Source organism: Onthophagus taurus, chromosome 10, assembly GCF_036711975.1.
Source record: "Onthophagus taurus isolate NC chromosome 10, IU_Otau_3.0, whole genome shotgun sequence".
Classification (NCBI taxonomy): domain Eukaryota; kingdom Metazoa; phylum Arthropoda; class Insecta; order Coleoptera; family Scarabaeidae; genus Onthophagus; species Onthophagus taurus.
The window spans coordinates 5,780,049-5,807,716 of NC_091975.1; the positions used below are offsets into that span (position 1 = coordinate 5,780,049).

Genomic DNA, 27,668 nt, shown 5'->3' on the forward strand with positions numbered 1-27,668 from the left:
ATAAAACTTATTTTGTTATCTGAGATAAGTAGAAAATGTAGAATTTAGTTGAATTAAAAAAATTATTCTATGTTAATGAAATTCTTATTGAAATAAATTCCAAATAAGCTCAACAAATATAGCATAAAATTTATTTTAGTTACGGACGCAATATACATTAAATACATACGAATTTATGAAGAGAATTTCAAAAACTTCAGGCATCTCATAAGACTCAAAATATAACTAACTCTTGGTTATCAACCATTTAATCCAATCTCATTCTCATTTCAATCCAATGCTAATTATGATGTGGTTAGATTTGTGTTAGATGTAGTGCGGAAGATTTTAGTTTGTTTTAGATATTAATGAGATTGGGTTGGAACGTTTTGGATTGGATGGAAGTGAGGGTGAGGTTGAGTTGATTTAGATGAAAGTTTGACAGAAATAAGTTGCGGATAAAGTTGGATGATAGTGAAGTTTTTAGATGCATGGAGTTGCGGTTGAGTTAATTGAAGTCGGATGAAAATTTGGAATTGCTATGTTTGCCTGAGAAAACAGAATTATCTGAAATTAAGATTTTACTTAAATGTAATTAGTTGAGTTGGGTTGGGTTGGGTTACATGAAAAAAAACTCACCGATGACTTCTTTTTTCTTTACATCAATGCGCCTTTTTGCCAACTCTATCAATGTTAAAAGTCTTCAACCTAATTTTGCTACAATTCCACCTCAATATCACGTTGTTGTTAACTCTGCACAACGCAGTGCGTACCTTATCTTAAACTAATTAATGCAACAAAAAGAAAATTTAGATTAAATCGGAAATAATTAAATTGGAGAGATATATTTAGTCTGGCAAATGAAATTGACTAGACTCAACAACCGGAATAATTGAACTAAGCATAATACGTTAAATTTACAGTATCGTATGGTTTCGACAGCTGCCACAACTTTGTATATCAAATTACTTGACCAAAGACCTTGAACTCTACTTTAATGATACTAATTTAAGTCTAAACTTGACAAACAAAAAAAAATTCATCGCGTGTTGAATCAAGGAGACCTCCCGTTCTTCAGAGCACATTAGAAGAGCCCAAAGATTACTCCTTACTGACAAAAAGAAAACACCGGGATGTAATTAGCTCAGTTACGTTTCCATCACCTTATTTGTTTCTTATTTTATCATCTCTTCTTCCTCTTCGGCTCATCCTTCTTTCGTCTCGTTTTATTATTCACCTTCTTCTTCACATCCTCATTTTTTTCGTTTTAAACTTTTTCTTCTTCGTCTTCTTCGGCGGTCTTCTTCTGACCATTGTTGTCTTTTACTGGTGAGTCGGCGGCACGTTCCCAAAACGAGCACGACGTCTCTGGCCATGAACCGGGTCGTCTCGTCGCGGCACTCTCAAAAGGCGAGGACGAGCCGACGGTGGCAGTGCTGAGCTGCTTTTCTACCGGCTGCGGCAACAGTTGCGAACGCACCTCGTCCGAAATAGCGCCCAACGATTCTTACCGTCTTCTAAAATCTCTTCGTTACGAAATGTTAAATAATCGTTGAGAACATCTTAAAGATTTTTGCGGTTTTTTTCATTTTGCGATTTTATTACAATCCGATTGCTAATCAGGATTGAGTATTAGAATAAGATTTTTTTTGTTTTTGATAGAGAGATTGAAAGAGGGGAATTCTCTGTATCTCTCCGGTAACACGAAGAAAACCAATCGCGACAGTGACAGTGACGCCGAGGAAGTGGCCCAAATCGGAAACAATGGACGTGTTTTGATTATCGTATTGATATGAAATTTATTGTGATTGAAATTAGATTAGTGTAAAGTTAAAAACATCTTTGTGTGTGCGTTTTATTTTGGGAAGATTTTTTTTTGGTAAATCATTGTACACAAACAGTTAATTATACAACGGGTTTAAATCCAACATTTACTTTTCTAATCACCGGGTTTCTTTTACTATCTCATTAACAACTAAGTGATCAGGTGGGCAGTAATTTAATATTTAAATAACACTTCCTGTCCGCTTATACGAATATCATATTGCGTCATTCGAAACGTTTCAAATAATATTCCATTCTGCACTTGATAATCTTGTGATTATTATTATTTTTTTTTGTGCAATTTTATTGTTACAAATTTTCTGTTTGCTCATCACCAACGTGATAAATTGACCATTATTCGAATCGTTGCATTGTCAAAAGTGTAAAAGCCGTGACAATCACGCATCATTCGTCGCAATTTCATAAACTAATAATAATTTATTTTTGATAATAAATCAAAATATTTGTATAGAAATATTATATAGTAAGATTTTGGCAAAAATCCAAATTGAAGGGAAACCAATTGAGACGATCTAATAAGATTGTCGATATGAAAAATCTTCGATTTTAGTGGAGATTGAGAAAACAATCCGAGAGGGTACTAAAAAGTTTGCAAACTGGAATTAATTTGGAATGTTGCCAAAAGAAAATAGAAAGATTATGAAAAATTATTTATTTATTAATTTAATTTTAACTTATTTTATGCAATTTATCCCTACATTTATCACAGAGGCATTGTTGCATGTCTACGTCCAATTTGGATAAGATTCAAGTCACTTTGTTTGATTTTTTGGTTGAGTCACCGACAATAAGCAGTAATTGTCCACCTATGTAATAATAAGTGCTACATTATATCATCATAAATCACAACGAAAATCATTAATTAAAAATGAAATTTATCCGTAAATTGTGAGCGCATAAAACGAGTTTATTTATTGAACCACATAACTTGAACGAGAAAAGCAAGTATCGTCCACGTCGATACAATTAGAAAGCCGATAATTTAAAGTAAACGTCGAAAGTGTCCGACTAATATTATATACAACCCTAGAATTGAACTCTGGGCTGTAAAATCCGGAATGCCGGACAGTTGAATACATCTATAAAACATTATTTTAGATACGATCCAAGTAAAGGGTCATAATTTAAACCTATTGACAAGAAATTGTAACGATCCCTTTCATTTTTTTTTTTTTTTGATATATTTTTTTATGGTGAACAATTTCATACCAAAATTACAAATGCATAGCATTAATTATTCACGTTATTTCAGTGCAGCAATATTAACACGTATTTTATGTGAGCCAACCCGAAATATAACATGAACATATTGCAAAGTTGAACGTTTAATAACTAACCGTTTGTGTGCAATCAAAATAAATTAGTTGCTATAATCACGTGACAACGTAACAATTTTAATTTATTTAGTGATGATTCGTAAAATGAATATCAAAAGGGTGTAGGAACAACAAGAAAATGTTATCGCAAACTGTATGGATTTGCTTCGTTTCCACTTTGATTTTGGTTAAACCTCATCTAAGCGCAGCCGGGTTTTATAAGGGTAAGAATAAGATATAATTAAATATTCTTTCGTTTTAAAATTAAATTAAAAATACATAAAACCTGTCTCATAAACGTTTTATAACTCAATAACTTAATCAATTATATTTTTACGATAACTGTTCGTAGAAAATGGGAAAAAAATCTTGGTCGCATTAGCATTCGTCTGGTTTGTTAGAAAACAGCCGTCAACATAAATCTAGAATTTTCTACGCCATTTTTAATAGTCGATTATTAATCGAAACGGGTGTGTTTAAATTACAAAGAAAGAATCAGGAAAAAAATAACTATCCGCTTGCATAACGCGTAAATTATCGCTTTGGGCGGAGTCGCGTTTGCATATAAACACGTAAACAACTTCAAACGATCAAAGGCGAGTTTTTCACACCGTAATTTATGCCATTACCCTATCCCGAGGTGAATTGTGGGCCCCACCAGTGACCAATCAGAGTACAAGAGGTGTTTCCTGCGACGTTTCATCACGTTTTCCCATTCGCCGTTTTCTGTTAACCTGACATTTTTCACCATGATCTCAATTGGGGACAGATCCTCAAGAAGGAACTCCCGGATTCCTTTCTATTAATAAGACCATTTATGCTGCTAATTAAAGAAGCCTATTGCTGTATTTACTGCCGACTCTATAAATACTTCGGGGGCACGTCGGTTTCGGAGTGTCCCGTTTCAGACGCTTTGCCAAACCTAAAACACTTCGAAATCGTTCGCGATTAAAAGTACTTTCAAGGGCCTACATCAATGATTAGTCAAATTTTATATATAATATTAACTTTTTTTCAATTCAAGTTCCACTTCGCACTTTAACTTAGTTAAAACTACCGGTTTCGATTTAAACAATCTTCAGGATAATATTTCATTTGACTGAAATCCTGTATTCGCTATATTCTGTGTTAACAGAAAGTTGCAGATAGGTTCTCGCTGTATTATGTGTTATCTAGTTTTAGATGTAACATGTTTTGATTAAGATGCTCCGAAGATGTCAGAATGTTCTCTGGTATATTGACCGACTACCAGGTTGGTTATCCACATAGATCTAGGTCCAGATCAACGTTTTCAGCTCAATACTCTAATTCTTCGAAGACTGGTTGTGTCAAAACCTAGAATTTTGACTGATTAAAAATTTTCTGACTGCATCAAATATTCGGTAATAATTCTACAAACAGTATTCTTTCCACATCTTAGCTCCATTAACTTCATTCCCACCGTTCTTAGTTACTGCTTTATTCTCTTTGTTTCTGCCTTCAGCTTTACTTCGACCTTCAATGAGTCTATTACCTGGGTTTTGCGCCTCTTCATCACCTATTCTATGACTTTGCATTCCAGCTCCATTTTGGAAAAAAAGGTTAGGATTTAAGAAATCAAACTTTTTTAAGGTTATAAAGTAAGATTTAACCTTTATTTTGTTGAAAATTTTAAGTTTCTGAGTTTTCGTTTCGTTGATTTAAATTTTAAACTTAATCTAAAACTGTTAATTTTATATAAAATGTGTCTGGTCTATTGTTTAGTCTATTAAAAACGATATCTTTCAGCAGTTCATGTTATTCAAAGGGTCAATTTGCTCAGCACGATTATCGATTCCTGTAAAGCTTTTCAGGTTTCAAAAGATTTTTGTTCAAACGCATAATTGAATAGTTGTTCATTTTCCACTAACAAATTTTGCATGTTGTGTCCATTAAAACAAAAATGTAATGCAGGTATTATAACTTCTAGTTTATTTTGAATATCCCCATTTTTTTGTTATAATTTCTCTGGCAGTTTATGTGGCCATTATAATTTCTATTAAAGTTATTACTTATCCTTGCGTCGTTATGTGTAGACGATTTATCTTCAGAAGGTAGTGGAGATAACCATCTACTCGGAAGATAAACCTGGCTTATGCTTCAATAAACTCAAATCTCCATTTTAATTCAATTGAATGAAATGAATTTTACCATAAATTAAAACTTATTACAATTTTTGAATTTAATTTCATGCACTTATATCGATGATGTAAACTGTAGATTGTATTTAAGCCGTTCCAAACTTATATTTATGATAAAGGAAATTATAAACCATTTAAAATAATAACTTCCCCAAACTTTTATAACGTAAAGGAAGATAAGTTCGTTTAAGTTATTAAAAGATTTGAAAATCGGGAATATATATATAGAGAGAGAGTTTTCGATTCATTTTCATTTTCGGTAGAATGAACGGTTAAATTGATTGAGTTAAAATTAATGGAAGAGACGATCTCAAAAGGAGCAGTAAAGCCGAGACTAATTGAGTGGAAATTCGAGGAAACACTGCGGAAAAATGCGAAGAACAAGACGACAGGGATTTGAAGGGAGGAAATATTCGTTTTAAAGATACGTTTTAATTCTGTTAATTATAAATAATTCCGTTGATTATAAAAAAATGGAAAATGACGAGTTTTATGTTTGAAAAGGACGCGGATATTGTGGAAATATTTGGGCGCCTGGCGCCCGCGATTAAACCAAATAGTCATTAGCCGTTTAAATATTTATATTTTCGGACGGTTTGTTTTGTTCGAATTCGTTAGCAAGATTCCTACGTATTTTTGTCTGGTTGCTAAGAATTCGGGTCACCGAGAGAGGACTTTTTAATAACCACTTTATGACGGCTAAAGAAACGCTCGGTCCCTCCCATTTATTAGCTAAATTAGCTCAGTAAATTTCACAGACTTTTGGGCCCTATTAAGTAATATTGCTAAAGCTCACAATTTATTACCCTCTTCATCTAAAATTATACATCATCGCAAAAGGATTAAACTTCCTTTCGTTTTATTTTCGTAAAAATATTACATCAAGGGTAATTGCTAATATTTTAACGATTTATGTTAGTAATTTTCGGAGACATACATTTTACTAGCTAAAATGTAAAGATCATCGTTGATAAATAAACCTTGAAAAAAGAAACATCGAACATTCTCCGGATTATATTTAGAAATTCTTCAAGCTTAGTTACATCTACGACGACTTTAGAAAATCAGATAATACCCATACCATGTTCACAAAGACGACGAACACGAGGAGTAGCAGTACAAAGTAAAGTGTCTCGGAGTTACTAAATCAAATTTTACAAACCCTTTGAAAAGAACAAAACTATACCGTAAATTCGTCCTCCACTTACATTAACGTCAATTAAAAGGTCGCTAAGCTGCGATTTACGAGCAGTAAAATTAATTAAAATTTCAACAAAAACGCAATTCAAATCGTGATCATAAAAGTAACGAACGTCCGTGGCGGCTTCACGTTATATTCAATTTTAGAACTTTTTTTCCATCTTTTTCTGCGTCGTCCCATGTATAATGCAGTTTCTTGGATAAGAAAACGAAAACCGGCTACCACGTAATATTTATGAGTCGTATTAACATCGCGTAACTGCGTGTTGTCTGTATATTTAATTTCTATGACGGTTCTTCTAAGTAATTCTAACCTTAGAAGGTTTGCTTAGGGATAAATAAAAAAATTTTTAAAGATTCGAAAATCTTATTAGTGTTGACAAGAAAATAAATCTTGATAAAACCCACTTAAACAATTTGATTTATACCTTTCATTTAAGAAAAAAACACACACCCATCTAATGGATTTAAGGCGCTATATGCAAAAGCCGGTCTATAGAAGCTGTCTCTTCTTTGCCCTTTTAGAACGACCGATGGTATTATTCAATAACGATTATCCTCGATAAATTGTCGCTTTCACGCAAACTAAACACTATACTTCTTCGCGCTTCGAGATTCGCTGCCTTCAGGAAGCAGTTTCCTTCTATATAGCGGAGTGGGTTCTTTAAGCTAGGGTTCTTCATACTCTCTTGAACTTATTACACCGAGCTAAAACTTGTATAATCTTTTTTTTGTCGGTCACGCCATGTTGTATTTCTGCAACTCAATACTTAATGACCACCAGCCTCGGCAACTCCCATTCCTGGTTTAGAACGGCGTTTTCCACGGTCCGCCGATCTCCTGCTACCACTTGGAGGCCATTGTGGGAGTTACAAATCTCTGGACAGCGTTTAATTGGTGTTAAGACCGTGTGAATAAGTAATAAGATTGCAAATTTATGTATTAAGATCTTTTCTAAGCTTAAAAGCTTTCTAACGAATTTCTCGAAACGCATAAATAGGATGTAGTTAGGTTTTGTAATCTAATTGAAGTCTAAATCTCCTTCTTTAAAGAGAAATAAACATTAATTTTTTAAATATTTTAAAAAATTTTCATTAGATTAGGTGTTTAATTAATATTAGGTTAAAACAAAAAATATTTTCTTACAAAATTACTGAAAAAAAAAAGTTTTGAAGCACCATCGATACAAAACTTAAATGGATTTCAAGAATGCGCGACTTGATATCATATCGTATACCAAAACGAAGCAGTTATCAGCTATATTAAGACTAATTAAGCCGAGGTAGCTTGCGGCCGAATGGATACCAAAGCTGATTTTAGGGATGCGTGCTTAATTAAGCTGAGGTTACTTGTGGCTGAGGCACTACATTGATACCTAAAGTCAAGTTGGAATACAAGATGAAATTTTACACTAAGATTACAGTTGATGATAGTCTCCAAGCTGCAGAGGTAGCTTTGTATTGTACCACTGTGCTCTATTCTGATCTTTCATTAAAAATGAGGAAATCAATATTAATAAAATATTATGAAAAGCATAATCTAAAATCTGGATCTACCTATATATGTTGCTAAAAACCCTACACGCCACCGCATTCAAAGAATTCCAATTGGATCTTCTACATTATACCAAAAACAACTATTAGTACAAAAAAAAAGTTGTTACTTCTAAAGCATGTAAAGAAAATTATATATCCTTTGTAACGCTTTCCGGGTTTTCCCTTTATTGTTGGAATGGTCGGACGTAATCGATATCAGTATGCAATTAATCTTGAGTTACTCAAGCAATGATAATTCACTCATCAACTATTGGCTAGCCATTCCTTGATGTTTGGCACAAATTACAACCCGTCTTCCAACTATCCATAATTAACGTCAAACAAATAGAGGTGCTAAGTTGGGTTCAATCATGAAATATTATTTTGATAATAATTTGTATCAACGTTATGATTCTGGTTAATGATTAAATGATTTTAAACAGCATATTTTAATCATTTTCTGTGATGACTACAAAAACACTGTAAGAATTTAATATGGATTGGATATAACTTTATGGCGGTTCTGTTGAGATAAATAGTATCTGTTCTTTTGGGCAAAAAACAGATCTGAGTTAAGAATATTGCTAACGATGCCAATAGTTATCATTAACCCTTTGTGTCCCGACGGTACTTTAAAGTACCGGTAGTTTTAAACACTCATTTTAAAAAGAAAGCATTGAGCTTTAATTTAAAATAAGTCTCATTCCTTTATTTCAATAAACACGGCTTCCAGAAATTTTTAAATTAGCATCATTTTTGACACTTATAGGTTATACGAAAATGTAAATTTTGTTTGAACATTCTTTTTCTCAATATTTTTCCAATCCAACCCAACAATTATTATACATCATTTGAAAGAAAAAGCTTTGAGCTTTAATTTCAAATAAGTTTCATTCCTTAATTTCAATAAATACGGCTTTTAGGAGTTTTTAAATTTGTTTCATTTTTGACACTTTTAGGTTATACGAAAATGTAAGTTTTATTTCAACATTCTTTTCTTAATATTTTTCTGATCCAACCCAACGATTATTATAGATCCTTTTAAAGAGAAAGCTTTGAGCTTTAATTTAGAATAAGTCTCATTCCTTAATTTCAATAAACACGGCTTCCAGAAATTTTTAAATTAGCATCATTTTTGACACTTATAGGTTATACGAAAATGTAAATTTTGTTTGAACATTCTTTTTCTCAATATTTTTCCAAACCAACCCAACAATTATTATACATCATTTTAAAGAGAAAGCTTTGAGCTTTAATTTAAAATAAGTTTCATTCCTTAATTTCAATAAATACGGCTTTTAGGAGTTTTTAAATTAGCATCATTTTTAACACTTTTAGGTTATACGAAAATGTAAGTTTTATTTCAACATTCTTTTTCTTAATATTTTTCTGATTCAACCCAACGATTATTATAGATCATTTTAAAGAGAAAGCTTTAAGCTTTAATTTCAAATAAGTTTCATTCCCTAATTTCAATAAATACGGCTTTCAGGAATTTTTAAATTAGCATCTTTTCTGACACTTTTAGGTTATACGAAAATGTAAGTTTTGTTTCAACATTTTTTTTCGTAATATTTTTCCAATCTATCCCATCAATTATTATACATCATTTTAAAAAGAAAGCTTTGAGCTTTAATTTAAAATAAGTTTCATTCCTTAATTTCAATAAATACGGCCTCAAGGAATTTTTAAACTACCATCTTTTTTGACATTATACACACATACTCTTTTTCTCAATATTTTTCTAATTCAACCCAACGATTATTATACAACGATTTAAACAGAAAGCTTTAAGCTTCAATTTAAAATAAGTTTTATTTCTTAATTTCAATAAACACGGCTTCTAGGAATTTTTGAATTAGCATCTTTTTTGACACTTACAATTAGATTATGCAAAAATGTTAGTTTTTGCTCAATATTGCTGTAGCTACAGGTCTGATAAATAAATATTCAAATTTACTGCGTCCACGAAAATGTCGTGGCGGAACTTCAAAGGAAAGAGGAAGTTGTGGAAACTGTTCTGCCAAAGCTAGACCCCACTCAAAATGTACTGCGTTTATTTATGTTGTAATGAAAGAAAGATCTGTTTTTCTGAATATCATAATGTGATTTACCTAAAGCAAGCGTTACTTATTTTCTAACGTCATAAAGAATGTATTATTTTTATATTGACAATAAAAGTTTTTGTTTACTGCAACATCACTAAAATATATTTTATAATACCTGATGGTACTCTCAAGTACCATTATCCCCCTGGAATGGGGGATTGCATGTTTTGCTCAAATTGATTCCAAAGGCCTTCACTGAGTGTATTTTGATAGCGTTTTAATTCTGTCACAAAGTTTCAACTTCTTGGGACACAAAGGGTTAAATAATAATCGTAATAAAAAAAATTTAATTTTATGTTATAGAGTTTTGTTCGAGATCGATCAGTTTCACACATGGTAATTGAGCCTTTAAGAAAGAACAACGGTTAATGGTCGGCTCGATTCAACACGCAACCATTAGCATTCTCCGTTTATTGGATTGACACGAGTGGTCGCTTAACGAACAACTACTTGTCAAATAGATACCATCACCGGTTGTTGAATATAAATTATTAATCGTTTACAAATTATGTTTAAATAATAATAACTTTAAATACAGATCGAAAATTAATAGGAAATCAAATATTATTAGATCATAACGATTTTATATTGAAGGTTGTGCATTAACTGAAATTAATGTTAGGTCGTTTAATAAGGAAAAATGATAACTTTATCACACCTGCCCATACGAATTAGTCGATTTGCATTCGCCTAATTGAGACCACACGTTTATCATAAAATTAACACCGACCACGAACGCTCAAGTCGAGTCGATTTATCGAGGATACTTCGATGCTGTCGTTAAGTTAATTAATGTTCCGGCGTACAGGTAATTACGTTCGTTTGATATATAAATATAAAGAGAATATAAAAACCTTTTCGAACCGCAGAGAGCGCAACCATAGAAGGAACCTTTAATTGCCACAAACAATTACAAATAAATGATTGAGAGTCAAAACGATTTGTACTGCTTGTGCCGGGTTATTTATGGCATCTACTATGTTGGTGTAAGTTTGCGACACGAGTTAATGGTTTGGAGTGGTTATATGGTTTAGGTATTGATGCAATAGTGGATATACATTGTACAATTCCCCTTGCGTAAAAATTATTTTAATTGATTAATAGACATTCATTAAAAAGCTCTTTCAAATTTTTTAAGCTAACTTCATTAAAATTGAATGTCCCATTGTTTGTGGAATTCAACTGAAACTACAATAAACCGTTATTGTTTCGAAATTTAGAATCCTCTAATCGCATCTGTGAATTGATCGAAATATTATGAGAAAATGTATTTCATGTAACTACACGTTAAGTTAAAAGTGGCAATTAAAACACAAACACGCTATCGTAAATCTCAAATAGACGTGTTGTGTGCAAGTTTACGCCTCGATTGCTATTGGTAACGGTTTAAGTATCTGGATAGTTATTGGATAAGTAAAGTTATTGCTTGAACACGCTACATAGTTGTAAAATTTTTAAATCAACCATATTAGATAAAAAAAGTAATAAGAATTTAGTTGGTAAGTTAATGAACGAAACCTTTCATAGTTATAAATTGGCGTTTCAAATGTGATAAATTTCCTTGTTAAAAGGTCAACAATAGATTGATAGCTAGTATGACATCGGCTTCTTGGGCGTTTAATGGCGCAGAAATCGCAACCGAGTGGACTTATCACTCCCCTGACCATAAATATGCGGATCTCGGCTTCCTTTACGTTGTCGTTGCGTAAGATTTATCTACGTATCGCCGTAAACCAACACCACGTTTTTGCATAACGCGGTATTTACCTCTCAAGAACGTTAAACCACAAGTATGTGAAGAACTCAAACGACAAAATTTTCTTATAGGATTGGGTTTATTCCCATAAAGAGAAAACAATCAGACTTCAGTTACATCTTTAAAGACCCTTACACACGCGATGTTGAAACGACTTCATCGAGTTTGATGTAAACGATTTACGGTTCCATAAATGATTCATATAAATAAAGTGGAGACGTAAAAGTCTAATGGGGGGGGCGCCCCCTTGGAAAATCATCGACGTCGCGTCGTCGGTTCTTATTTACGACTAGAACGCAGCCGGAGAGTAAATCAGCGACTAACCGCCCGACGACCAGGGCTCATGAATACGCGGCAAAGTATGGCAAAATGCGCTTTGCATTTCAAATCGGCGTCTACCATTGTTGTCTGGCAGATGCAGGCGCCCCGTCGGAGATGATGAACGCGTACCCGATGTCCACTAAATTAAATCGCCTCGTTGTTGTTACGCCCCTCTCATTAATATTTACAATCGGCACTTTTAATCCCATCCCCATATCAACAAATTATCATTATTACAAAGCTTTATAACACATCTACAACATAAAACGAATTATTGTATCTAAAAGAAACAATATGTCAACAAAAACATGAGTCTTACTAGTTTCGACTAATAGCCATCTTCAGAGACCGGCGAGACGATAGCAACAAACCGCCCAACAACAAACTTTTTCCTTTATATTTCCACCTACTTCTAGGGCCCATATCTTTGTTATTTAGAAAGATAGCGAAAAACTAAGCACACGGTTGGAAAGCTTGGTCTTTTCTCTATTAAACCGAGTTTTCGTCCGCCGATATGTTGATAATAAGAGCAAGAAAAAATAAGAAACGTCGCACTGCATTCAATTTACCTTAAAATTACCAAACTTCACGGCCTTGTGCAGCCGTTACCAGACGAAAATGTAATAAATGGTTTACATATTCGGAAAGAGTTGACCTTGGACTATCTTATTCCGAGTTTTCGTCCGTCAATATCTGTCGTCGTCTGTAAAAAAAACGCTCCGGAAAAAGAGCCTACAGTTGGCAACAAACTTTACCTTTGTATTTCCATCTACTTTTCGGACGGATATCTTTGTTACTTATAACGCTAGCGAAAAACTAAGCACACGGTTGGAAAGCTTGGTCTTTTCTCTATCATAAACCGAGTTTTCGTCCGCCGATATGTTGATAATGAGAGCGCGAAAAAAATTAGGAAAGTCGCGCTGCATTCAATGTACCTCACAATTACCAAACTTCACGGCCTTGTGCAGCCGTTACCAGATGGAAATTTAATAAATGGTTTACATATTCGAAAAGAGCTGACCTTGGACTATCTTATTCCGAGTTTTCGTCCGTCAAGATCTGTCAGCGTCTGTCAAAAAAACGCCCCTGAAAAGGAGCCTACAGTTGGCAACAAACTTTACTTTTGTATTTCCATCTATGTAATTTTCGGTCGGATATCTTTGTTATTTATAACGCTAGCGAAAAACTAAGCACACGGTTGGAAACCTTGGTCATTTCTCTATCTTAAACCGCTATTTTCCTCCGCCGATATGTTGATAATGAGAGCAAAAAAAAAATAAGAAACGTCGCGCTGCCACGAATTTTTGCCGAGGCTAAACCACGCTTGGGTCAATAACTCTCTTATATGACGGGGAGAAAACTCTAGAACTATGTTCATCTTATGGGAAATTTTCTGCTCTTTTCAACGGTATATAACACATCTCAATCACACGTTTGCACAATCGTTTTTCAGCCCAGCAACAAACTTTCCCCTTGTATTTCCGTCTACTTTTCGGTCCAATATTTTCGTTATCTAGAAAAATAGCGAAAAATTTGCAGCCCTTATTAGAAGGAAATTTAACAAATGGTTTACATATTCGAAAAGAGCTAACCTTGGCCTGTCTTATTTCGAGTTTTCATTTACAGACGCCGTCAATATCTGCCAGCGTCTGTAAAAGAAACGCACCTGAAAGACAACCTACAGGTAGCAGAACGCAATCACTTCTTACCCTAACTTTCTTATTTGGTGAAGGAAAAATTGGAACAATTCATTTCTAACTTCATTTCATGTTGACAGATAATTTTTCATTCACTCTTAATTTATTTAAAACCGTTTAAAAACATATAAGTACGAAGGCTTTCACGGCCGGTGTTAATAAAACTAAAACTAACACTAGCACTATCACTACAACTAACACTAGACCTAGAACTAGAAACTTTCGGGTTGAGCCGTGCGTTTTTTGAAAAAATGTTTGACGTTTCGGGTGCCATGTTGCAACCTTCTTCAGAAAACAAGTTGGAAGCAAACCCGAAAGTTTCTAGTTCTAGGTCTAGTATTAGTTCCAGTGATAGTGCTAGTGTTAGTTCTAGTTTTAGTTTTACGTTTAGAAACATGTTAAACTGTTCAAAAAGGAAAGATTATTTCATGTTACACCTATTTTATCAGAATCTGGAAGAATTTGAGTGATTTTAGACTCGAATTGTTAAATTGTGTTTTGATGGTTTTGAATCTGGTAACGTTTGCATTTTAACTCAGTTCATCAATTTAAAAAACGCGTATGCAAACGCGTAAGCGAAGTGCGTCGGACACCGTTGGAAAGAGCAGAAAATTTCCCATAAGATGAATATAGTTCTAGAGTTTTCTCCCCGTCATACAAGAGAGTTAGTTATTGACCTAAGCGTGGTTTAGCCGCGGCAAAAATTCGTGGTTTAGGTAGTTCATAGTCAGAAAAAAGGATTGTGCAAACGTGTGATCACAGTGTGTCACACATCGTTGGAAAGAGCAGGAAATTTCCCATAAGCTGAATATAGTTGTAAAGTTTTCTCCCTGTCAAATAGGAAAGTTATTAGTGCAAGAAATATTTGCGTGTTTTTATCGGTAGGGGCTTTTTCAGGTGGATTTTTCTTACAGACGCTGATAGATATTGGCGGACGAAAACTCGGAATAAGATAGTCCAAGGTCAGCTCTTTCCGAATATGTAAACCATTTATTGAATTTCCATCTGGTAACGGCTGCACAAGGCCGTGAAGTTTGGTAATTCTGAGGTAAATTGAATGCAGCGCGACGTTTCTTATTTTTTCTTGCTCTTATTATCAACATATCGGTTTATGATAGAGAAAAGACCAAGCTTTCCAACCGTGTGCTTAGTTTTTCGCTATCTTTCTAGATAACGAAGATATGGGCCCTAGAAGTAGGTGGAAATATAAAGGAAAATGTTTGTTGCTGAGCGGTTTGTTGCTATCGTCTCGCCGGTTCTTCAGAGACTAGCTTTTAAGAAGCAATAGTAGATTAAAATATCAAGTTTACATTATTAAAATTCTTTAAAGTTATAAGATAGATGAATACAAATACTGATAAAATGGATTTTGAATATAATTCTCCACAAAAATATTGAGTCTATTTACAAATAAATTGAAATTGAGTAACTTTCATAAATAGAAAATTAATTTATTCATGGTGTTAATACAACATCGAGAATCCAATAAAATATTAAACGGTTAGTTTCCGATTTAATCAAAAGATAATTTAAGGATATATGGTAATTGATCAAAAATTAAAGCGTCGATTTAATATCGAGATATGTTTCTGTTAATTTCAACCTCATTACTAAAACATCGTGTATACATCAAAGGATTCGTTTATGCAAATGTAATACCATTTTACGTTGCGTTATAAAAATTTAAAAGCACCTCTTATCGCGCCATTATCCAAGGTTCCAAATATTTTACGGCCCGAATTTACATCGGGACGTCGACATTCTTTTGACAAGGCATAAACACAACGGTGTATTAGTGTTATAAAGCTTAGGCGACTGGTATAGAGACGTAAAAGTGTAAAATATCTCGTCGAGACACCGCAGGTGATTTCCATTTTAATTCGACGGACGTTTCCAGAACCGTCACATAAAAATGATATTGTTTAGAAAGCTAAACATCAAAAGAAGCCCGCCGCTATAAACGAGCCCGTAAAACTAAAGTTTAAACTATTTTACTTTAATCTTTACACACGAACGAAGCGAAATTGGTTTATTTATAACTTCATTTTCACGGATTATTCTTTTTATTTTAAGGGTCTTATTTCTTGTTTGAACTTGCATTTTAAGTTAGGAAGTTTCATTAAATCTGATTTTTGAACCCCATAATTTATTGTAAACAAGTCGAGTTGAATCAAACCTATAGCATCATATCTCAAAAACTAATTGAGATAAAATAACGAGATAAGAAGCGTTTTGAAGCAAATATAATCATTATTAATTGTGTCGAGAATTATTTTAGAATTTCTACAATTCTCGATGTTACGTTTATTTGAATCCAAACCCATAATTTATTGTAACCAAGTTGAATTGTATCAAACTTGTAGCATCATATCTCAAAAACTAATTGAGATAAAATAACGAGATAAGAAGCGTTTTGAAGCAAATATAATCATTATTAATTGTGTCGAGAATTATTTTAGAATTTCTACAATTCTCGATGTTATGTTTCTTTGCATCCAAACCCATAATTTATTGTAACCAAGTTGAATTGTATCAAACTTGTAGCATCATATCTCAAAAACTAATTGAGATAAAATAACGAGATAAGAAGCGTTTTGAAGCAAATATAATCATTATTAATTGTGTCGAGAATTATTTTAGAATTTCTACAATTCTCGATGTTATGTTTATTTGCATCGAAACCCATAATTTATTGTAACCAAGTTGAATTGTATCAAACTTGTAGCATCATATCTCAAAAACTAATTGAGATAAAATAACGAGATAAGAAGCGTTTTGAAGCAAATATAATCATTATTAATTGTGTCGAGAATTATTTTAGAATTTCTACAATTCTCGACGTTATGTTTATTTGAATCCAAACCCATAATTTATTGTAACCAAGTTGAATTGTATCAAACTTGTAGCATCATATCTCAAAAACTAATTGAGATAAAATAACGAGATAAGAAGCGTTTTGAAGCAAATATAATCATTATTAATTGTGTCGAGAATTATTTTAGAATTTCTACAATTCTCGATGTTATGTTTATTTGAATCCAAACCCATAATTTATTGTAACCAAGTTGAATTGTATCAAACTTGTAGCATCATATCTCAAAAACTAATTGAGATAAAATAACGAGATAAGAAGCGTTTTGAAGCAAATATAATCATTATTAATTGTGTCGAGAATTATTTTAGAATTTCTACAATTCTCGATGTTATGTTTATTTGAATCCAAACCCATAATTTATTGTAACCAAGTTGAATTGTATCAAACTTGTAGCATCATAACTCAAAAACTAATTGAGATAAAATAACGAGATAAGAAGCGTTTTGAAGCAAATATAATCATTATTAATTGTGTCGAGAATTATTTTAGAATTTCTACAATTCTCGATGTTATGTTTATTTGAATCCAAACCCATAATTTATTGTAACCAAGTTGAATTGTATCAAACTTGTAGCATCATATCTCAAAAACTAATTGAGATAAAATAACGAGATAAGAAGCGTTTTGAAGCAAATATAATCATTATTAATTGTGTCGAGAATTATTTTAGAATTTCTACAATTCTCGATGTTATGTTTATTTGCATCCAAACCCATAATTTATTGTAACCAAGTTGAATTGTATCAAACTTGTAGCATCATATCTCAAAAACTAATTGAGATAAAATAACGAGATAAGAAGCGTTTTGAAGCAAATATAATCATTATTAATTGTGTCGAGAATTATTTTAGAATTTCTACAATTCTCGATGTTATGTTTATTTGAATCCAAACCCATAATTTATTGTAACCAAGTTGAATTGTATCAAACTTGTAGCATCATATCTCAAAAACGAATTGAGATAAAATAACGAGATAAGATGCGTTTTGAAGCAAATATAATCATTATTAATTGTGTCGAGAATTATTTTAGAATTTCTACAATTCTCGATGTTATGTTGATTTGAATCCAAACCCATAATTTATTGTAACCAAGTTGAATTGTATCAAACTTGTAGCATCATATCTCAAAAACTAATTGAGATAAAATAACGAGATAAGAAGCGTTTTGAAGCAAATATAATCATTATTAATTGTGTCGAGAATTATTTTAGAATTTCTACAATTCTCGATGTTATGTTTATTTGAATCCAAACCCATAATTTATTGTAACCAAGTTGAATTGTATCAAACTTGTAGCATATCTCAAAAACGAATTGAGATAAAATAACGAAATAAGAAACATTTTGAACCAAATTTCTTAATAATCAATTGAATTGAAAATTAATTTCAGTCTTACAATTCTCGATGTTATGATCTTTTGAATGCAACCTAAGATGAAGGATAATAAAATTGGATTATTTTCATCAAATGAAATTAATGTATACTGATCTGTTGTTTTATTTATTTTATGTTGTGTATATTTAGCAAAAATAAAGTTATTACGGGTTATATAAATATATTTTATGTTTCATTTGATTTTCATCGACTACAAAACAGAGAAACTACAAAACAAAATCCGTTCTAAATTCCCTCCAAATCAAACGAGCTTCAGTAATAAATATTTCATGTTCGTGGATTTAGTCGTGTGACAGTCGTTTCACCTGTTCGTTTTCAAAACAAACAACATTGATACAGTGGGCGAAACGTCGCGTGTGGGCACAAAATACACGAAGCCGTTTTAAAATTTTTTTCGCAATCCATTCATCTACACCAGACTAATTATAATTTGTAAATGCGTCTCCCGCCCACATTAGGTATACAAAGCGAGTCCTCTACTTAGTTTTATTAGATTATTTCGTACAGCACACCGTGTTCGTAGGTGGACGGGGGCGAAATCACGCATTGAAACCTAAATGTTAATCCTCTATTCTCCGATCGCAAACATAGACGTAGAAATCTGTTCGAACCAAATTCACGGAACGAAATGGTTGGAAACTTGAAATCGTAACGACGACACGCTTAGTTAACTTCTCTTATATATCTCTTTGTTAACGTCTCGATAAATCGCGATAATTGTTATGGGAAATTCGCGATCCGGGCCATAAGGCGATCCCGAGTATAGTAAATTAACCGCAAAATGCAAACAGCTCCGTGCGGAAAACTTGTTCTCTTCGGAGTTTTGAAAGAATCCATTCATGGCAAGGCGCCTCTGAGGGAGGTCACTTTATATTCATGAAGTAATATATGCGACAGAGTGAAAAGAAGATCTCTTTTAATGTTGTAAAACGAAAATATTTAATGGAAAAAAATACTCAGTTAAAAAGCAAGTCTTATTTCTTTCACACCACACACCAGAGGACATCTGAATAATTTATTGTTTCGCGTGGAAACAAAGCAATCCTCAGTTTGGGGTTGCTTCCTACAAAAGGGTGTTAGACCACCTCTCTACTACTGCCCTTATCCCAGCAGCCGATTTCCAGGTTATTTATTCATTCGTCGCTCCGGCAAACTCACGACTTTTACGGTCCTTTAGCGTCCGATCGAAATGGGAAAGAACTTAACACAGTTTCGTCAACCTTCAATCTCAGCGCAAATCTCCGTCAGCGATATTTTTCGGCGCGGTTACTAATTGCATAATCACCGGTTAAAACGTTGTTATTACAGCCAGGTTGTTGGTTAAATCTTAGTACCTCCAATTAATAAACGTGGAGATCGGAAATTGATAAGGAAGTCGCCGGAGGCCGCAAACCAATTAATTTATCCTCCAACGGACAATCTTCGTTCGCTCGCGTCGCTGTTATTATTTTCTTCTTCTCATCTGAACCGGTTTCAAAAATCCGTTAGAACAAAATTATAGGTGTACATGGAAAATTGCTTCGGCTTAATTGCAACCGAACTGTACACGACATCTTGGCTAATACCAGAAACGTTTAAGACAATCTCGATTTATTTTATTTAATTCACCATCTCAATTAAGAGAATCTTAATGTCGATTATAAATTTAAGTTATCTGATATTTTATTTCAGGATTATACACAAATAGAATTGAAGAAGCACATCTTGCAGTCCCAAAAAAATTATCACCGAGTGGAAAAATATCGCACGATTTAAGAAGCACCCATGATGATGGAACGGTACATTTCAACGTTACAATTGGAGAAGATGAGCACCTTCTCATACTCGAGCCATCGAAACAATTCACATCTCCTGGATTAATTATAGAAAGACATAGAAGAGAGGTTCATTTGCGCACGATTCCAAAAAAAGATTTCGTTGATTGTCATTATCAAGGATATATTTATGGGCAACCTAATTCTAGGGTTGCAATTTCGGCTTGTAACGGATTGGTAATGTATAACGATTTTTTTAACCCAATAAACTTATCACAATATACCTCACATTTTCGATTATTGTTTGACACAATAAGACTACAAAACAATCCTTAAAAAAAACCATAAAAAAGTTCAAAATACAAATTGCACTCTCGCTTGCTCGATTGCCCATCCGTTTTTCGTGAATATTCCGGGGTGCTTTGTTGGGTTCGGGGCACAAAAACAGGGGTTGATTGTCCATGTATCGATTCGTGTATATGAACGATTAGTGGGCATTCGTAATTCGTGCCATATCGTTATCAGAATCGATTACTTTTTTTTAAGGCTGGGATTATCCATACGGAAAATGGAAAGTATTTCATCGAACCGCACCATCACCATTCAAGAAAAATACAACCCGGACATCCGCATGTGATTTATAAAAGATCCGCGTCGGTTTCTCATCATCAACATCACGCGAAGAAAAAAAGGAAACGAAGAAAGAGGAAACAAATTCAAAATTGCGGTACTCGAGAACCAAAACGGATGACTGAGTAAATTATTATTACCTTTTAATCTAAAATTATTATTTTCTTTAATAAATATAGATTAGAATGGCAAAAACAAATCGGAAAGGTTCGGGTACAAGAGAGAAGACACAAACACAAACCGAAAATTACGTTCGATTCCGTTAAACAACACCATTTAAAAAAACACAAATATCGAAAGTTAAGAAATACTCGATCGGTGAGTAAAGCTAGATACGTGGAAGCTCTTTTAGTTGCCGATACATCGATGATTGAGTTTCACGATTACGAGGGCGAAAAAGAAGGCGTGGAAACGTACCTGTTGACGATCATGAACATGGCAAGTATTAAACGTTAATGAGTTGTGTGTTTTTTTCTCTCAACGCTCGATATGTTAATCGCCAATTATCGCAGCGGGACGCTGTCATTATCTAGAAACGATTATCTCGACTAATGGGGTCGTAATTTGCACGACTTTATGCCTTGACAATAGTTTTTAGACAAGGAGGAAAAGGCGCGTCAATTCGAAGGTTTTGAATGTTAACGAGTACATTCGTCAATATCGCCAATTACTACAAGACCTAACGAGATATCATAAGATTTTTTTTCTCTCTCGTTTAATCGATCTTAATTCATTTACATCCTGGTTTCGCCCTTGGTGGTATTCAAATACCATCTTAATACATTTCTAAATATCGTTACGAAAAAATCCCAAAAACATAACACTTTTATTGATTTCTAAAATATTTATGTAAACTACTCAACAAAATACCTTTAAGAACCCTATAAAAGCGTTGTGACCAACGAGATAAGAGACCTTTATTCGCCATTGTCGTTCGCGTAAATTTAAAGTTAAAATATTAAAAGGAACAGCCGCATGAAACTCGTCCAGAGAATGGCTTCTTCGCATGCAACGAGCCTATAAGAATCAGTATCCAGTAGCTAGTTTGCCTTAAAAGACCAGTGGCGACGAATTCTCGCGAACTGCTTGCATCTGATTTGTGTGATTTGCATGTGAAGCAGCTTCTAAATTGGGATACGATCGTATCTTAGTTTTAACTGCACGCAGAGTTTCAGTCTTATTGATCTTAATTATTTTATTTATCTTATTATCAGGTATCTTCGTTATATTCCGATCCAAGTATTGGAAATTTTATAAAAGTATCCGTCGTAAAAATAATTCTAATAGAAGACCAACAAGCACAACCTGAACTTAACGTAACAACTAACGCCGATATGACACTAAAAAATTTTTGTAAATGGCAAAAAGGGATGAATCAAAAAGGTGATAATCACCCTCACCACCACGACGTTGCAATCTTAGTAACAAGAAAGGATATATGCGCCAGAAAAAACGTTCCTTGTAACACTTTGGGTGTCGCTCACGTTGGAGGAATGTGCGACAGTGACAAAAGCTGCAGCGTTAACGAGGATAACGGAATTACTTTGGCCCATACGATCACCCACGAAATGGGGCACAAGTAAGTCTTGCACGCGAAAATAAAGTTGAGGAAGCGAGTTATAATAATAAGGGATTCGCACAAACGCTCGTACGAGGTAATTTTTGAGCATTAAGAAGGTATTCGTAGACGGCGTTTTGGCGAGAACCCATTTGCAATTTCGGATTAGGCACCCGTAAAGTAGTATTACAGTCGCTTTAAAGCTTTAGTTATTGTTATGTTTTCGACGAAAAAGAAATTTTCATCCAACATTTTACATTATTCGAATTTATTACCACTTTTTCAGTTTCGGTATGTATCATGATACTGATAAAATCGGATGCAAAGGGAAAATTGGACGTAAATTACATATTATGACGCCAAGCTTTGAAGCTGATACCGTTGAAGTTAGTTGGTCAGAGTGTAGCAGAAGGGATGTTACTAATTTTTTAGAGTAAGAATATTTATTTATGTTATTATAATTTTCCACTCCTCATTTTACCCACTTCATATATTATATCACATCATAGAAGCAAAAATGACACTACTTGCAGAACACTACATTTAGCAACTTACATACTGCTAATGAAAGACTAAGTACTGCTAATAAAGGACTAGCTACTGCTTGCAAATGACTAGATATTTCTGGCAGAACACTAGATACAATTGGCATAGATCTAGATACTGGTAATTAAAGACATCTCTTAATGATAACATCAACAGATTCTCTTTACTATATGGGGAGTGGAAATAAATAAGAAACATTGATGTAAAACATATTTAATTTTTGTAATTTTTATTTTGTAGTAAAGGTTTAGGTGAATGTTTAAAAGATGAGCCTAAAGCAGATAATTATAAATACCCCCCACTTCCCGCGGGGGCAATGTACGATAGTGAAGTTCAATGTCGACTTCAATTCGGTGATTATGCAGTTAAAGTTTGCACCCCACCAGAAGAAATTTGCTCGAGACTTTGGTGTCAGGTGAATGGTACTTGTACCACTCAACTTAGACCAGCAGCAGCAGGAACGAAGTGTGGAAAACATATGGTAAACATTTTAAATAATTAAATGTTATTTTATTGTTTTTATATTTTGTTTAGTGGTGTGAAGACTTGAAGTGCGTTAAAATAATGGAACCACCGAAAGCAATCGATGGTGGTTGGGGTGATTGGAGTCCATGGAGTGAATGTTCGCGAACATGCGGTGCAGGAGTTGCGATAATGCAAAGGGAATGTGACCATCCGAAACCAGCGGCGGGTGGAAAGTTTTGCGTTGGGGAGAGACGTCGTTACAAGATTTGCAACGCGAATTCGTGTCCTGGCGATCAGCCGACATTCAGGGCGACCCAATGTTCTAGCTTCAACAACAGGACGCACGAGGGACGGAAGTACTCCTGGGTTCCTTACTTCGATCAAGGTGCGAACCGCCTCCATCAATTAAAGTTTAATTTTAAGTGCACCCGCGGAACGAGACGACGGCAAACTTCGTCGAAACGTGTAATTGTCAGCAGTAAATTTCGGCTCGTATTTCGAAGACATGCACACCGGCAGTACATTAAATTCAATTACGAAAGTCACGCAAACGACACCAGCTGTAACACGAAGACGTCAGATTTCTCATTTTACTTTATAACAATGAAAAAACTGATTTTAATTGTATTAATAGAAGGTAATCTAATTAAAGACAATCTTGTAATAACTTCTGTCGGATCGTGTACATGTTTGAAAAGTTTGCAGGTAGCGTGTTGAGCATACGTCAAAACGTTGGAAAGAGAAAAGCTTTGTTAGATTGAGAACGGTTGGGGTGGAGGGTTTGGGTCTTTCACTCCGGGAACTTATCGATGTAATAACGGCGCCAACAGGAAATTTATGCCAGAAGAAACAATGCAGTGCACATGTTATGCCACGTACGTCGCCCGACACATTAATTATTAATAAGGGGAGCTCTTTAAAGTTGGTCATAAATTAGGCGCGCCGTTTGCCGACGACTTACGACCGCTTGTCGGTAAACCAGCGGCGGGCGGGCAGCGTGGCGTTAAAGAAAGAATTCTTCTCGGCGGTGATTTATGAGGAGACCCCGCGACTCTCGAGACGCCCACCAACTCTCACCGCGGCTCCTCTCTTTCGATAATTCTCCTAAAGCCCTACAAGTGACGTCGTACGTGGGCTTAAACATCGTGTTTCAAAATAATCGCGATCATAAATTCGCAAGATTCACACCTCCCTATATCTATACCACCTGTATACGCATGTTTACAATAGTATTAACTCATAAATAATTTCGTTTTTAGATGAGCCATGTGAATTATATTGCAGCGACATCAATGATACTGTAATTGTAAGCTGGGGAGTTGCTTTAGATGGAACGCCTTGTAATGTAGGAAGGAGAGATATTTGCATTTCTGGAATATGCAGAGTAAATTAATTAAAATTTTATATTTTTAATTAAAATTATAAACGTGATTCATTTTGTAGAAAGTTGGTTGTGATTGGACGGTAGATTCAGATGCAGAAGAAGATGTTTGTGGGATTTGCCAAGGTGATGGTACAAAATGTAGGATAATTAATGGGATTTATAAGAAGCAAGGACAAGGAAATGATTACATAGAAATCCTATCGATTCCAACCGGATCAAAAAATATTCGCATCGAAGAAATGGATTATTCCGAAAATTACATCAGCATAGGAAGCGTATTCGAAGACAGATTCTTTTTAAATGGCAGAAGACATATCACTTTACCCGGTGAATACACAGTAGCTGGGACGCAAGCTTTGTACGAAAGGGATAATGAGTTGGAGAAAATTAGAATTCCCGGCCCGATAAAAGAACCTATTTTGGTATACGTAAGTCAATTCATATTCATTTTAAGCTCAAAATAAGATTTAAATTAATTTATTATATCATTAAAGTTTTTTTAGAGGAAACGAGACTTGCATATAAACTAACTAATTGCGAGCGTAAACAGGGTTACCAATGCAACGAGAGCGTAATTCAATTAAACAAAGTGTTGTCCTCGAAACGAATGGTATAAAAAGAGGTCCGGGTGACTGGGAAAACGTTTAATTTAGCGGAGTTCCTAAAATCTCCTTTTAGTAGCGACTAATGTGTCCAAACTTTTCAACCCTAAAACGTCCCAGTTTTTTTAAGCTTCGGGAACGAATTCGTGGATCATCAATTGATTAATTTTCCGGTTTAAATTGTATAATTTAACTTAAACAACTCCATTTTGTACACGAAGTAAAAGGGTATTTCGATAAGCATCAACAATAAACCTTGTACGTAAGCCCTTTTAAGGTACTGACCTTCTTATTGCTTTATTACCGGGCGATCTTCAAGTAACGTCACGAAACTATTATGCGAACAAAGCGTTCATTGTGTACCACCGTTCACGTTTACCCGTAATTTATCAAGAAACATAATGGAACGAAAGGATTTATCGTTGACTTATACACAACACTATTACTTTTCCTATATAAATTAAATCTAATTTGAAATAATTTGAATATTTTTATTTTTCGTAGATTGTTTTTCGTGGTAAATCGAAAAATCCAGGTGTAAAGTACCAATACACTCTATCAGGTTATGAAGATCCAGAAAAGCATCTTCAGTATGAATGGCAACTAGGTGACTGGACTCAATGTTCGGTTACTTGTGGAGGCGGCAAACAGTTTCGAAAATCCATCTGCAGGGAATCTTTATCGGGACCGGTGACGTCGTTCGACGATGTCACATCAACCATTGTCGCCGAATCTTTTTGTTCGCGCGATGCTCAACCGGACACCGAAGAAAGAAGTTGCAAGGATGAACCGTGTCCTTCACATTGGTGGGTTGGACCGTGGCAATCTTGTCCCGTCACATGTACCAACAAAGTAAGAATAAAAAAAAACTTTTACCTTAAAAACGCTTTATTAAGAAGTTAAACTGGTAACTCGATATTAAAACCATAATTTTACTCTGTCCCACTGAATAGTACAGCATATCATGACATTTAGGTTACTTCGAAGTATATTGGGGTGTATCAATGTAATATATACCGGGAATTTCATATAATTCGCAACATATATATGCACTTCCACTGTCCCACATAAATTGTAACATAGCTTAATAAAAATATGCAACATAGTGATATCTTATGCTAACTAGCGCTGCTTAGTCACTAGTTTCTAGTTCTAGGTCTAGTGTTATATTAGTACTAGTGTTAGTCTAGTTTTATTTGCCATACACATTTTTCTGCTCCCTGCAGAGTGGGGTTTACTGCAAACTCTGATGCATGGTAATTATCGAAATAACATTTTTTAGTATCTTTGAAATGTATTATATTACTAGGTGTTGACATAACATGATTTTTGCCCAGTGCTATAAATGTCATAGCACTCAAGTAAATTCCTTTATCTACGAACTGGATTGAGGTGTTTAACCCTTTGTGTCCCAAGAAGTCAAAAATTTTAAAACTTTGTGACAGAATTAAAGCGTTATTAAAATACACTCAGTAAAGGCCTTTGGTATCAATTTTAGCATAATATGCAATCCCCCCATTCGAGGGGGGTAATGGTATTTGAGAGTACGATCAGGCATTAAAATATGGAAAAATAATGAGAAAAAAATGTTTAAATAAAACTTACATTTTCGTGTAACCTAAAAGTGTCAAAAAAGATGCTAATTTAAAAATTCCTGGAAGCCGTGTTTATTGAAATTAAGGAATGAAACTTATGATAAATTAAAGTTCAAAGCTTTCTCTTTAAAATGATGTATAATAATCGTTGGGTTGGATTGAAAAAATATTGAGAAAAAAATGTTTAAACAAAACGTACATTTTCGTATAACCTAAAAGTGTCAAAAAAAAATGCTTATTTAAAAATTCCTGAAAGTCGTATTTATTGAAATTAAGGAATGAGACTTATTCTAAATTAAAGTTCAAAGCTTTCTCTTTAAAATGATGTATAATAATCGTTGGGTTGGATTGGAAAAATATTGAGAAAAAAATGTTTAAACAAAACGTACATTTTCGTATAACCTAAAAGTGTCAAAAAAAATGCTTATTTAAAAATTCCTGAAAGTCGTATTTATTGAAATTAAGGAATGAAACTTATTTTAAATTAAAGCTCAAAGCTTTTTCTTTAAAATGATGTATAATAATGGTTGTGTTGGATCACAAAAATGTGGAGAAAAAAAATGTTTAAACAAAACTTACATTTTCGTATAACCTAAAAGTATCAAAAAAGATGCTAATTTAAAAATTCCTAAAAGCCGTATTTATTGAAATTAAGGAATGAGACTTATTCTAAATTAAAGCTCAAAGCTTTCTCTTTAAAATGATGTATAATAATTGTTGGGTTGGATTGAAAAAATATTGAGAAAAAAAAAGTTTAAACAAAACTTACATTTTCGTATAACCTAAAAGTGTCAAAAAAGATGCTAATTTAAAAATTCCTGCAAGCCGTATTTATTGAAATTAAGGAATGAAACTTATTTTAAATTAAAGCTCAATGCTTTCTCTTTAAAATGATGTAGAATAATTGATGGGTTGGATTAAAAAAATATTGAGAAAAAAAAATTTG

General features: G+C 33.8%; 1 protein-coding gene across 2 annotated transcripts in view; it reads left to right on the plus strand.

Annotated features, from left to right (window-relative positions):
• Positions 1–1,383: 1,383 nt before the first annotated feature.
• The window catches only part of LOC111413664 (ADAM metallopeptidase with thrombospondin type 1 motif B), a 28,796-nt gene continuing 2,511 nt past the window's right edge, over positions 1,384–27,668 (plus strand). The window contains exons 1-12 of one of the 2 annotated variants that reach the window (XM_023044698.2): positions 1,384–1,858; positions 3,232–3,364; positions 19,860–20,179; positions 20,489–20,697; positions 20,752–21,010; positions 21,787–22,151; positions 22,417–22,563; positions 22,917–23,157; positions 23,211–23,526; positions 24,401–24,525; positions 24,585–24,953; positions 25,632–25,979. In XM_023044698.2, the coding sequence (XP_022900466.2) occupies positions 3,280–3,364; positions 19,860–20,179; positions 20,489–20,697; positions 20,752–21,010; positions 21,787–22,151; positions 22,417–22,563; positions 22,917–23,157; positions 23,211–23,526; positions 24,401–24,525; positions 24,585–24,953; positions 25,632–25,979 (2,784 nt within the window). In that variant the 5' untranslated portion in view covers positions 1,384–1,858; positions 3,232–3,279. Of the gene's footprint in view, positions 1,859–1,989; positions 3,365–19,859; positions 20,180–20,488; positions 20,698–20,751; positions 21,011–21,786; positions 22,152–22,416; positions 22,564–22,916; positions 23,158–23,210; positions 23,527–24,400; positions 24,526–24,584; positions 24,954–25,631; positions 25,980–27,668 lie in introns of those variants that run through there. The other variant, XM_071199562.1, reaches the window with a different exon arrangement.